The sequence below is a fragment of the Apaloderma vittatum genome, unplaced genomic scaffold (assembly GCF_000703405.1).
Source record: "Apaloderma vittatum isolate BGI_N311 unplaced genomic scaffold, ASM70340v1 scaffold27941, whole genome shotgun sequence".
Classification (NCBI taxonomy): domain Eukaryota; kingdom Metazoa; phylum Chordata; class Aves; order Trogoniformes; family Trogonidae; genus Apaloderma; species Apaloderma vittatum.
In genome coordinates, this window is record NW_009700119.1 from 39,600 (window position 1) to 51,832 (window position 12,233).

Consider the following 12,233-nt stretch of genomic DNA (forward strand, 5'->3'; position numbering starts at 1 on the left):
GCAAAGGAGCTTGGTGCCTGCTTACTCTGTGTGTGTCACAGGGTAGCCAAGGAGCCCATGTCCTGTCCCTTCCCTTAGCCCAGGAGTCAGTAACAGGGCAAATGCAGCCTAAAAAGGAAATTTTTTTTTTTGCTCTGTACTTACTGTGCCAGAGCACTCTCACAAAATGTGCATGCCAGTTCACTTCCCTCAGAGCTGCCGGCAAGTTAAGAAACTGTTACCCTTGGGTTCTTGTGTTTCCTAACTTACACAGGCCAAAGCTAAACAGACGTAATCCAGAAGACAGATTACATCATTTTTCTTTGTAGGGAGTGTGGTGTTCAGTTTTAAAAGCCATATAGGCCAATGACATGAAAGAAAACTTTCTCCTTGTCTGAGAAGAGCATCTGCAATTATAATGCAGCTCACAGTTCATGTTAAAAACAACACAGCTTTGTTAACAGACGACAGCAGTGAGTCTGATAATAAAAATCACGTTGCCTTACAGCACTAATGAAAGCTTTAATGTTAGACTAGACTGCAGTATGCATCTTTTTCTTTGTCACTGCGTAGAAACGATGCTTAGATAAACAATATGGATGTTAGTGTTTGTAATTCTAATGAAGGTAGCTTTAAGCTCATTGAAATAGTGCCTGTTATGAACCGCAACAGAAGAGAACAAGCTCTAGAATGAACAACCAGCAAGTTTTAAATTCAGATTATTCTTACATAAATCTGAACAAGATTTGGGTCATTACCTGTGACACTTGGGTTGCCAAAGTAACCTCGACTAGCCGGCTGATGTTTGCGTAGCGCGTGACACGATCACCATGGAGATCCTGTCCATGTGATTTTGCAGACATGATGCAGCTGCAGGCTTCTCAGACACACAACAGCCAGCAAGAGAGGAATTAATTATGGGTAAGGAATGCTCTCACAGACAGGTCTTCTCTGTCAGAGGGAGTCTGCACAGAAGTAATGCAGAAGCAAAGCTTCTTATTGTTTCAGCTGCATATAGAGGACTAGGACAAGAGTAATAGGAGCAAGTTTTCTCACCTGTCGTAAAAAAATATACTGAGTTCACCTAATGGAAGGTTCGTGCTCTGCAAGGACTGGTAGAGCAGTCAGAAAGTGCTGTGTTTGAAGGATAAAGTTCATTTACGGAAGCTATGTTCAAATAGTTGAAGCCTGTTGAACATGACTACGTTCCTTTACAACTGAGACTTTTATCCTCGCCCAATACCTGTTCTTTCACATGCAACCTAGTGATGTCAGGGAAGTTACACTAGTGGAACTGGGAGTGAAATTCATTTGTATACACAGAATATTCCAAATTCTCCTCAAAAAGTAGCTGCCATATAGTGTGTTTCCAACATTTACTGAACCTCGCAAATAACACTACAAAGTACATTTTGGATTTGTTTTGCACACCACCACCAAACTAAAGACCACGCTGTATTAGAAAGATCCTGTGAAATAACCTAATATTTATTTGTCTTTTCCAACCTATTTCTGAACAAAGGCTTCTGATTCTAGTACCTGCCTGTATTTTTAGACAATTATCTATATATGTTCAGTAGTTTCTACATTTCTTGTGTTTGACATTTGCACTGCTGCTATTTTTTTCTCTCCGTAACTTGAAAGTTCTTTTATTGAAAATACAGGTCAAACAAACATGTAAAACCTCTGAGAAAAGACTTGAGATTCTGTTTCTAATGGTTACGCAGGCTGAATGGGTGTTTCCTTCTTTCTCCTCATATTCTTTGGAGAGCAAAAGTAAGAGAGCCTCAAGATAAAGCTATTTTGCTGAAGTAAACATATAACTTTACTAAAAAGCATATATAAAATTCATGATATTACTGAGCTGAACAACTTCATGTAGGATGATGAAAGCGTTATGTTTTGACATTTCCACTAGGAAGTTTTTCCATGGCGTGTTGCCTTCATTGTTTCTTTCTACTAAACATTCATATTGCTAACGTGGGCTTAAAGCCCCCGATGTGATATGTTGGCATAGAGAGCAGTTTAGTGTTCCAACTTTGCAGCCTCTCTTATTTTACTCCTGGGACTGGTTCCTTGTAAGTGCCAAATACAGAAATGGATCATGATGTTTAAAATAATATCCAAAGGCCTGAAAATGGCATCCATTTCTTTGGCAGGCTGCATTTATCTCTTGCACACTGTGAAATGATGCAATAGATAATTAGTACTACATTTTCCATTTAACTTTTCCTATATTTATAAAGCAGTAGGCTGCTTTTGCTATATTCTGACAACAAAATGAAGTTCCAGAGACAACTCAGTGTCAACAGACATTTATGAATACCTCAGCAGAGATGACTGTGGCTGTTGATTTGAAATGTAGAACAGCCAGCCAATGAGTTTGAAGTAAAATGGATAAATAAGTGCAGGATTGACTACAGTAATATAAAGCTGGAGCGTAATTGTTTGTTTCAGGCATATATGATTTTTAAAGGGTCAGACTTACATCCAGGAGGACATCTCTGTTCAGGAATTTTCCAAAGTAGTCATGGTCTCAGTAGAGTTTTCAAGCTTCTGCAGTGGGGTTCCAAGGTTAAAGGACAAAGAGTCTTCTGTAAGGAGTGCCAGGACTACCAGTAGAGGTGGGGACCTGAAATGAATGTCTTAAAATGAAAAGCCAGACAAGGAATCTGCCCCAGTTACTAATTTCACCTAGGGAAAACATAGTGCTAAAACCAAGAAAAATCCAAGGAGAGCATAGGGAAAAAAACCTACTACTAAGGCAGGAGTCCAATATACGCTTCAGGAAAAGAAGTCTTTAAGTGCATTTAAAATGGCCTGGTTTTACACCCTCCCATCAACAGCTATGGAAAACCAATGTAATCAGACACTAGCTGCAAATATCCAAATGTAATGTCGTAATCTGATAGCGTATTATGTTACTTGTTCTCTGGAATACACCTTTTTTTGGTGATTTTACATTTGCAGAAACTAGGTAAGTAAAAGAAGTGTTGTGAGTGCTATTTTTAATTTCAGTATAAAGATTTTTTTTTCCATTCTGAGTGGTCACAGGTAATAACATGCTTAATTTTGTGCTTTTTTTTTACATATACTTCTCACATAGAAACATATTGCAAAGTAGTCAGGAGTGCTGATAAAGTCATTAAATTTATGTAAGACATTTGTGGATGTAATGTGCTTTACTGTTAGTACTCTATTATTAGTACTTTACTCTTTCAGAAATACTAGTTAGAAACCAAAATTTGTTTTGTTTTTTTTTAATGCAAGCTTGTACTTTATTTTAAATTAGAATTGCTATCAGTTCACTAATGACAGAGTGACTACAATAAGACTGTATCGTGTTACCAGTGCATACACTAGTATATCCGGTAGAGGAGATTAGTTTATGGCTGTTACTGTAGAGTATTATCTTTTTTTTAGCGAAATAGAAAGTTTGCAAATCATATGGTCTGCCATAAGGTATTACTAAGAAATATGGGGATGTCTTTTAGAGATACTACATCAATTTAGCATATCATTGCTACAATGAACAGGATATCCTTTGTATTTACATACCATGCTATTTCTCTTTTACAGTATTTAGAACTAATGTGATACTATTAAATAAGCTGGTTTATTAAATTGAGACTATATAGGCATCTCTGTGAGCTACAGCCTAGTGGAAAACATTCTCTTTGCTGCAGTGACAACTTTTTTTTTTTACAAAAGATATAATTTTAAAATTGCACACATGAACTTTCAGAAGTATCTAATTTTTGTGTCTTCCTTTTTGGCTTAATTTGCTAATAAGTAGCATCAAGACCTAAGTATCAGTAATTTCAAGGTACATAACCAGTCTTTGTAAAATTTTATTGAATTCCCCAAATTCAGGCAACAAATTCAGGCAATTGTATTGAATTCCTCAAATTCAGACAACACTGAATCATTTTCGCAATCTATTCCATCAGAAAGATACCTTCTAAAAAAATAGCCCACAAAGTAAAGACCAGACTAATCTTTTCTCCCTCACAACGCACAGGAAAACACACTCGGCCAGAGCACACAAACAGAACACCCCAAGCTACGTACACCTCTCTAGTCCAAGCATTGTCTTGAGATGTGCTGTGATTTTCCTGTTGACTTCCTTGAGTTAGTCGTGTATGAACTGGGCAGGATTATAATATTCAATAATTAACATTTTTGACTCAGTGAAGGAAGGTTGAGCAGAGTGTCGCATGCCATTAGCCCAAGTGTGGCACCATTTCTGAATTTGCAAATTGGTACAGCCAGTTATTGTCAAAGTTCTCACTGGCAGGAACAAGTATGGAGCTTTCTCAATCCAGGTTTTAAAAATCTGTTAGACTCACATAGAATTCCAGACTTAGCCATTGTTAGAATTTCCCAAATCCTTTTCTTTACTGTGTATCATTACCTGCACTGTTTTTGAAAGCCTGTAGAACTCAGATGGTTGAAAATAGGAAGACAAGGCAGATAGCTGTCCCTCGAATCTAGAATCCAGTGTGCCTGACCAGTTTGCTTTTTCTTGCTTTTCTATTTTAGTTTATATGTAGACATTTACAATTCCTAACTTTCTGCAATACTTCCCTGTATAAAAACTGTTAGAGAGGGGCCTTGTTACAGTCTGGTAGGAGATAAAAGTATTAAACAGTATTTTGAAAATTACTATTGTTGGTTAAGGTAAGTGCTTTGGCTTGATTTTGAAAAGACTCAAGGCTGGGGAAGATGAGCCTATTTCAAGCAGAATAAGAAATTTTAAAGAGGACGCAGTATTCAAAATTCTTGATACTTTCGAGGATTACCCCAAGAGAGACACTAGGGTGGTGTTCGAGCGGATTCAGGACAGCTGTCAAACTTCTGGGGAACCCAGCTGTTACAAAACCTCTTCTAGAACATTCTCTGACCAGTAACATGAAGGCATTTCTGCCCTTACTCCCCTACCAAGGTCCACTGACAGTAATTGTTGCTCATCTCGGTATGATGCATGGCACAGATGGACAGAAATGGCTCTGATCCAAGAGGAGCTCTGAGATCCTGACCATAACATCCACTCAGGAAAATATTCTCAAATAGGCTGTTTAAACAGGCTGTCTTTGCCAGTTTCGTGACTTTTTTTTTTTATTTAGTCTATGTTTCCATCAAGACTTCTTTGAAGAACTCTGTTGGTAACATAACACCTTCTTAAATGTACAAGTGTGTGTTAATAGATTAAAATTTTGCCTATAATACTCACACAGTGCAATTGTTCTGTACATTCCTAATTAAACCCTATATATTTTATATTCCTTGCCTCTCTGCTTGGGTCCAGCAGAGTGGTGTGAGGAGGGAGCTCATAGAAGGCTCAGAAAATCTGCAGGGGAGTTATGATGGAAAATGAGAATTTGCATACTTCTCACAGGGCATGGTAAGCATGACTTGTAAAGGACTTTGAGGTACATTGGTCTTGTATTTCTAAACCATGTTTTTTGTTTTACAGGTGAACTCATTATTGCATAGGTCATCTTAATTTCCAGGTTCACTGTCATTGCTGAAAAAATGCTTAGATCAGGATATGTAGTAACGTAACCATGGCTGTACCATTTGTAAAACTGAAAGGAATAGGAGAAATATACTTGTTCAAAATTGTTTCTGCAATTATAAAAGCATATTCCCTAAAGCAAATGCAAATTGTTTCAAACTGAGTTAGAAAGGTCCTCTTCCTGTGTTTGTTATCATTTTCCACTTGACTGAACGTTTAAGAGGAAGATGATTCTACTCTAGAGTATGCTTAAAAACAGTGTGTCAAACTAAAATACGAATTAATGCAAGTGTGCTTGAGGGAAAAAGCAAAGTTGGAATTCCTTTTATTTCTCTTTGCTATTAATCATTTTCCTCTACTGCTGTCTAGGAGTGCCTGTGTTGGATTCATCAGACAGTGCATGGCTGTGCAGTGTTCTGGAGCTGTCTTGTTTTTCAGTAACTGGTTTGCCAGTTTTCCTTAAATAACATGGAAAGTGGAAGCATTTCCAGTTGTCCACTACTGTGTAAAATTAGTTCTGACTCCAGTGCAGAGCTCTGTGATACATCTTGTGTCAATACTGGGGGGCTCTCAAGGCTAAAGTTTGTAGTTCAGCATTAGTTTAGACACAAACTCTCTCAGGGCTGAGCTGTACTGAAAGCAAATGAAGCCCAACAGAATTTGTCTTTTATTCCAATGGAAACTCTTTTAGAAATTCTTTAGTAAACATGCCTTTGAACTATTGCAGTCCAAGAGCCTTCTGCTGACGATACTGTACAGCAAGTAATTCAGTTAACTTGTCCATATAAACAAAAGTACATCGGATCCATTTACTTGGATTTGGGCTGACAAATGGAAATAGCAACCAATATAGAAAAACTGGTGAAAAGTAATTTAGGGACACAGTTCTGTAAGAGGAGGGAAACTCTTTTGTTCCTTGCTACTAGAAGAATATTTATTTTGAATCAACCTTTAACCACTTCAGAGAACTTCCAGCAAATTCCAGGATTTCCACATGCCACCAATTAGGACTGGGTCTGATTTTAACCCAGGGCAGTGTGGTTGACAGTCTGCATTGGTAACATGCAAACCCTCAGGCACAGACTTCGAAGTGCCGTACCACACCCTGGGAAAGGATACCCAGCACTTTAAATGTTTACTTGAAAAAATGCAAAAAGGTTTTAATGCTCTCTGCCCTGTATAGTTGTAAGAGAGAATGGCTTTAGTATTCAGGCACCTTGGGAAACAAGTAGTTGCAGTCTTAGTTGACTAAGTGGATTGTTAGTAGCCATAAACATAAAAATTACTTATTTATGAAATAGCACGTGGTCTCTTAACTCCGACATTGTGTACTGAATGGTGTTGTGCTAGTACAGAATTTGACTAACCGAGTAGGTAAGTTGCAAATAACTCTAAAATACACAGATGTTGTATCAGCTCTTCATACTTTTTCTCCATTTTAAAAATACATTTAATAGCTCCACCTGGATTCTACCGCCACTATTACTGTTTTAAGTTTTATTGTTCCCTTTGCCTCTGCCTGCTATTTGCATTTGCAAGCTACTTACAGTTGTCCTGGAAACAACGACTGAACTTTTCTCCAGAGTCTTAAACTTGATCCTGTGCATGTGAAAAATGCAGGGAAAGCACATTTTCTCAAATTTGCTTTGCTAAATATGATATGGTACAAATCAAAATAAATGTTGCCTACCCTTCTTTCCACATGATGTTCTGGTAATAAATTTCAATGGACAGACAACTGTGTGCGGATTTCTCCAATTCTGTCACATCCAAGTTGGTTATTTATGATGTGCTGTAGACTCCTAAAAGCTTAATTTGGCTAATAATAGTCATAAAAAAAGAGACACAGCTGCAACTTCTTGTCTTTGTTGGATACTCTTAAAGGAATATTGCCATTGTGCAGAGCAAGTCTTATATAATGGGTATTGTTTATGCTGTAAATTTCATAGAAGTCACTGTGATTATGGAATACATATAGAGATCAACCTTCTATCCAGTGGGATTCATAAATTGTGTTTTCCAAGGTGAATTTCCAATTATGCCCCAAGTTAGAAAGTCATCATGTTTTGCAGTGCAATTCTTTTCTTCGGTCTAACAGGTTATTGGTTTTAAGTCTAGTGTTTAGTAGTTAAGGGAACCACTTTGCAAAATTAAGGTTGGAATTTCGAGTTCACTGGAGTCAGCTTTCAAAACAAGGCCGACAGATGGTAAATACATTTTGTGCCCAGCATCCATTAAATTTAATTGAAGTTGAAAGCTGCATTCGCTTAGTATCTTTAAAAATCTCCTACCTCCTTCTCTATTAGACATTCAGCAATTATCTGAGGTACCTGGACCCCAGTTCAGGCTTTTAAATGTACTGTGGAAGCCGCCTGTTTCCAAGTCAGTATTTTGTTTCAAACTTCTATGCCATTATTCTTAAAATACCTAATAAAACTATATCACAGATGGTAGATCCTATTAACATAAAACTTCCTTGTCCCAACATGTCTTGTTATGCTGTTATTTCTGTGCACATTTTCAATTCCTGAAGTTTCCCACCATGAAGGTGAGGAAACTCTTGACATCTTCCAATTTTCAGTGATTTAACAGTGGTCTGCGTGCTGCACATTGAACATTCAGCGCAACACACACACACGATTTCAAATCAACACAGAGCTCTCGTGAGTTCTGAAATGTCATACATCAAAATAAGCTCCTCTCCAGTGCACTACTAACAAGTGGGTTTTGTTCCTCTCTCACATGTGCTAATTGCAGCCAGCTGTTAAATGTTTAGTCTTAGTCATATCTGTAGGACGCTACTTTTTTTTTTTTTTTAAGGACAAAGAAAGTGAGCGAAAGAAAGAAAGAAATGATTGGTTATGCAGTAAGAACCATACTATTGCATTAGTCATAGTCACTGCCTGGATACAGCATTCCCTCTATAGGAAAGCAAAAGAAATTATTTGAAAAATACCATAGGTCAATTAGAAAAACATATCATACTTTCAGTGAAAGTAGGGCTTCTTCATAAATATTCCGCAAAGAGAAAATCTAATGAACAGCCTGTAAGGATTAACACCCCGAGCCTGTATTTCTCTCTGCACCTCAGCAAACCATTACTTCTCTACTGCATTAACATTATGTACGTATTACGCCATTCAGGATCTGTCATCAAGACTCATATCCCATTCTGGCAAATGCAAAGCAAAAACTAGGCCTTACAAATTCACTGAAAAAATGTATAACTATTAATTTTGTTACAAGCAGCTCTTTGAATGACCTTGCATATAGCATGCCTTAAACATATTGCAGGTTTTGGGAGGAAGGAATTCAGGCTTCTCTTTGTATGCTGGGAAATTATCAATAGGTTATCTTTCTTTCAGGTGAAGGAGGCCATGCAGAGAATCCATGATCGAGGAAATATAGGAAAACTAATTCTGGATGTGGAGAAAGCACCCACTCCCCTGGTGAGTGCAAAGCACCTCATACGTGGTGGTGTACAGTCACGCAAGGTGAAGCGTGGTAGTGAGTTTTGGAGACATACCCCTTACACTTGTTTTTATACTGTTTCTAAATATATAGCCCATAAATACAACCAATAACCATAACTTATATATTTAACCCAAAGTGAAATGTAATTTCTGGAGTCCCAGCAGTTACTTTTCTATACTGAATGGCTCTCTGCCTCTCCAAAAATGTGTCTGCAAGTCTTAGAACAGGATTAAACTGATACATCTATTTCTGTTCCTGTGATGGAAAATAGACATTTCACATAATACAAAATGTCTGTATTAGTAAGTGTATTGAACAGAAAAGGATACAGTTAATATTATTTCAGCGTACAAATGTAGATGTACTTTCTGATTCCTGTACAAAAGTCAGAGTATACCTTTGGTGGGAATCACTTTCACTTTTTTTTAGTAATATATGAAGTATAATATTTCAATACTTCCTTCTAGAAATGTTTTGAAGGAAGATAGTTATGATGGAGCTCTGGTCCCCTGGATCTGGAGCGCTTAACACAGTACCGAACCAGCAGTAAATCAAAGAAAATGTTCACCTGTGGTGTGAAGATAATGAAAAACGACACTGATGTATGAGGTTTACTTTCAGATCTGAGATATCTCCTCTTTCAAAAGAACACGAGAGAATTGCAGTTAAGCTCGTGCATTTACATTAAAATAGGCCCCAAATCTTATACGAAATGGCTGCAAGGAAAAAGAAGGGTTTGGGGGCCTCACACATAGAAGCTGGGCATTATTTTATAACTGAGTTGCATCTTAACATTGGTTAGAAGGTGAGAATAAATTTGATCCACTTTCACAAAAGGGTGTTAATTCAAAACTACGGGTAACTTTAGAGTCTTGCTTTCCTCTATTATAATCAGGTTGTACTTGAGAATTCTGTTTTTATTTCCAGAAGAGGCCAGTAATCAAACAGGGAAAGTACAGTGTCACAGCATTTGTCTTCAAAAGTAAATGAGTCCCTTCCTTAGCTGCTTTTGAAATAGTTATAAGCTAATACAGGAACCTTTTTGTGTCCTAAGAGTAGTAGTGGTGGTGTATAAAAGAATTGAATCATACTAACCTACACTGGGAAACACTGCCACCTGTCCAGTTGCCCAGCCTCTTCTTGTGCTTCCAGAGATAAGTCAAACTGACAAAAGGAAGTCCGGGAGAGCCTCGCACCTTTACACAGCTTGTAATAAATATTTCCATGTGAAAAAACATGATGTGTCCTTAAATGCTATTCCGAACAACAAATTTCTGCTGTCGCCTACTACCTGTACAGGCATCTCCAATAAAGTATGGAAGTGCAGTTTCTCCCCACTCCTGTATGAGCCAAGATTTTCACTGTCAGTGTCTACGTATCCGATGCTCTACAAAGGTTCATCGGTTTTTATATGGAAACAGTTGCTCTCTGGTTTTTGTCACACTGCACCTCACACAGAACCAAATCCCATCCATTCGCTGGCGCTAAAGCACAGTGTTACGTGTTTCTGGAAGAGCAGATATGGAAGGAGTTGTAAGCCAGAGGTCTCACACATTTTTTAAACTTTCTACACAGTTGTATTTTCTAGCTGAGAGCCTTAATATCGGTTTGCTAAAAGCACACAGATGAGAGTCTGCTTGTGCCACTGTCCTACAAAGCAGCTTTTTATTACGTTAAGTCAGCTGTAAGCCATGAGGGAACAGCCTGCAGTTTTGGCTGGAAGCGATAGTGCCAACAAAAGTTTTGCACGTTGCAACCATGTCTTCTTTCATTTTTAAAGTCACTTGATCAAATGAATCAAACTGAAACAAGAATGATAACGCTGTTATACAGCGTTAAAGGTACTCTGATGCCCTTCATCTTTCATCCTGCAGATGGCCAACGACAGCACAGAGACCAGCGAGGCTGGCGAAGAGGAAGAAGACCACGAAGGGGACAACGAGAATAAAGAGCGCATGCCCTTCATTCAGTAACAGCCAGAGATGGTGGAAGCAGAAAGATTGATGAAGTAGAAGGGAACAAGACTGGGAAATCTATTCTGTGCATCAGTGAACAAATGCTGTAGTACAGTGTGTGTTGTGTTTGTCTGCAGTCAGCTGAGCTATGAGCTGTTGATCATTGTTGTTTTGAACTCAAGTGCCATTCTCATCCAGTGCAGTATTATGACATTCCTGTGTAATACCCAGTTTCCCTGTAGGAGTCCCATGGATTTTTCTGTTCCAGTTTAAAAGCCTTATTAACTTATTGTGTAATTTTAGATGGGCATCTTTCTCATGCAAATTCCAACACTTTACATAAAGCTATTTGAGGGTTTGGGCTTTTTTGCAAGTTGGAAACAGTAACAAAATAAGTAATTCCCCACTTGCTGTCTGGAAGATTCTAGTAACTGGAGGGAGGATTTTAAGTTTGTGGATTGTCAGTGTTAAAATAGTTTTCCTTTTATGAACCACAGATAAAAGTTGCAAAAAAAAGACGGGTTTTCATTTTCTTTAGTCATGCTTTATCATTTTATAAGCAATCCTATCTTCCTTTTCAAAAATACCTCGTTTAGAATTGTGGAATCTGAAATTGTGCAAGAAATCATTGAGAGACCTTGATTAGTATTGTACAATCACGTTAGTCATCAGCACCAGTGACTAAACACTTCAGAGTGCCAACTGTCATGCCTTCCTGTTGATCTAAGCTATCATCTTCTACGTTACAGGCAAAAAAAAAGGTCATGAGACACTCTTTTTTAGACCCAGAGCTTTAATTGCCTGTAGCAGTTAGCACTGACATTGACAGATCAACATCTTCTGCTAAGGATGTACTGACTCATCTTTGTCCAAAATCCAAACCAACCTTAAATTTCATTTTAAAATTATGTTAGTAAAGCTCACTCATCACTATGTGGACAGACATTTGTTGACGGAGTTTACTGCTCTGAAATCGCTAATGTGTTGATCAACTGTCAAGCTGGAGCTGAACTCTTGCAGAGGTTAACCCTGTTAAAATTGAGTTTTAGGCCTTAATCCCATCAGAAATTATGCACGGGGATAACTTTATCTAGCTGAGTAGTTCTGTCAAAACCTCTGCTCCACATGTACAGTTATGGTTGTAATTATTTGCAGGATCAAGTATTCAAAGACCAGCTAGTCTTATCTACCTCCCACTAGTGGAAACTATATCTAAACATGACAAGAGTAAATATTTTTTCCATGTGTTTCACTTATTAAAGCAGCAGCTACTCAGGTCCTCAATTGTCTTGTTAAAAAAATTGTTT

At 37.9% G+C, this 12,233-nt stretch overlaps 1 protein-coding gene across 1 annotated transcript in view; it reads left to right on the top strand.

Annotated features, from left to right (window-relative positions):
• The window catches only part of VAT1L (vesicle amine transport 1-like), a 49,871-nt gene extending 38,435 nt beyond the window's left edge, over positions 1–11,436 (top strand). Inside the window, exons 8-9 of the mRNA XM_009878652.1 lie at positions 8,863–8,946; positions 10,846–11,436. Coding sequence (XP_009876954.1) covers positions 8,863–8,946; positions 10,846–10,944 — 183 coding nt within the window. The 3' untranslated portion in view covers positions 10,945–11,436. The remainder of the gene's footprint in view (positions 1–8,862; positions 8,947–10,845) is intronic.
• Positions 11,437–12,233: the final 797 nt, after the last annotated feature.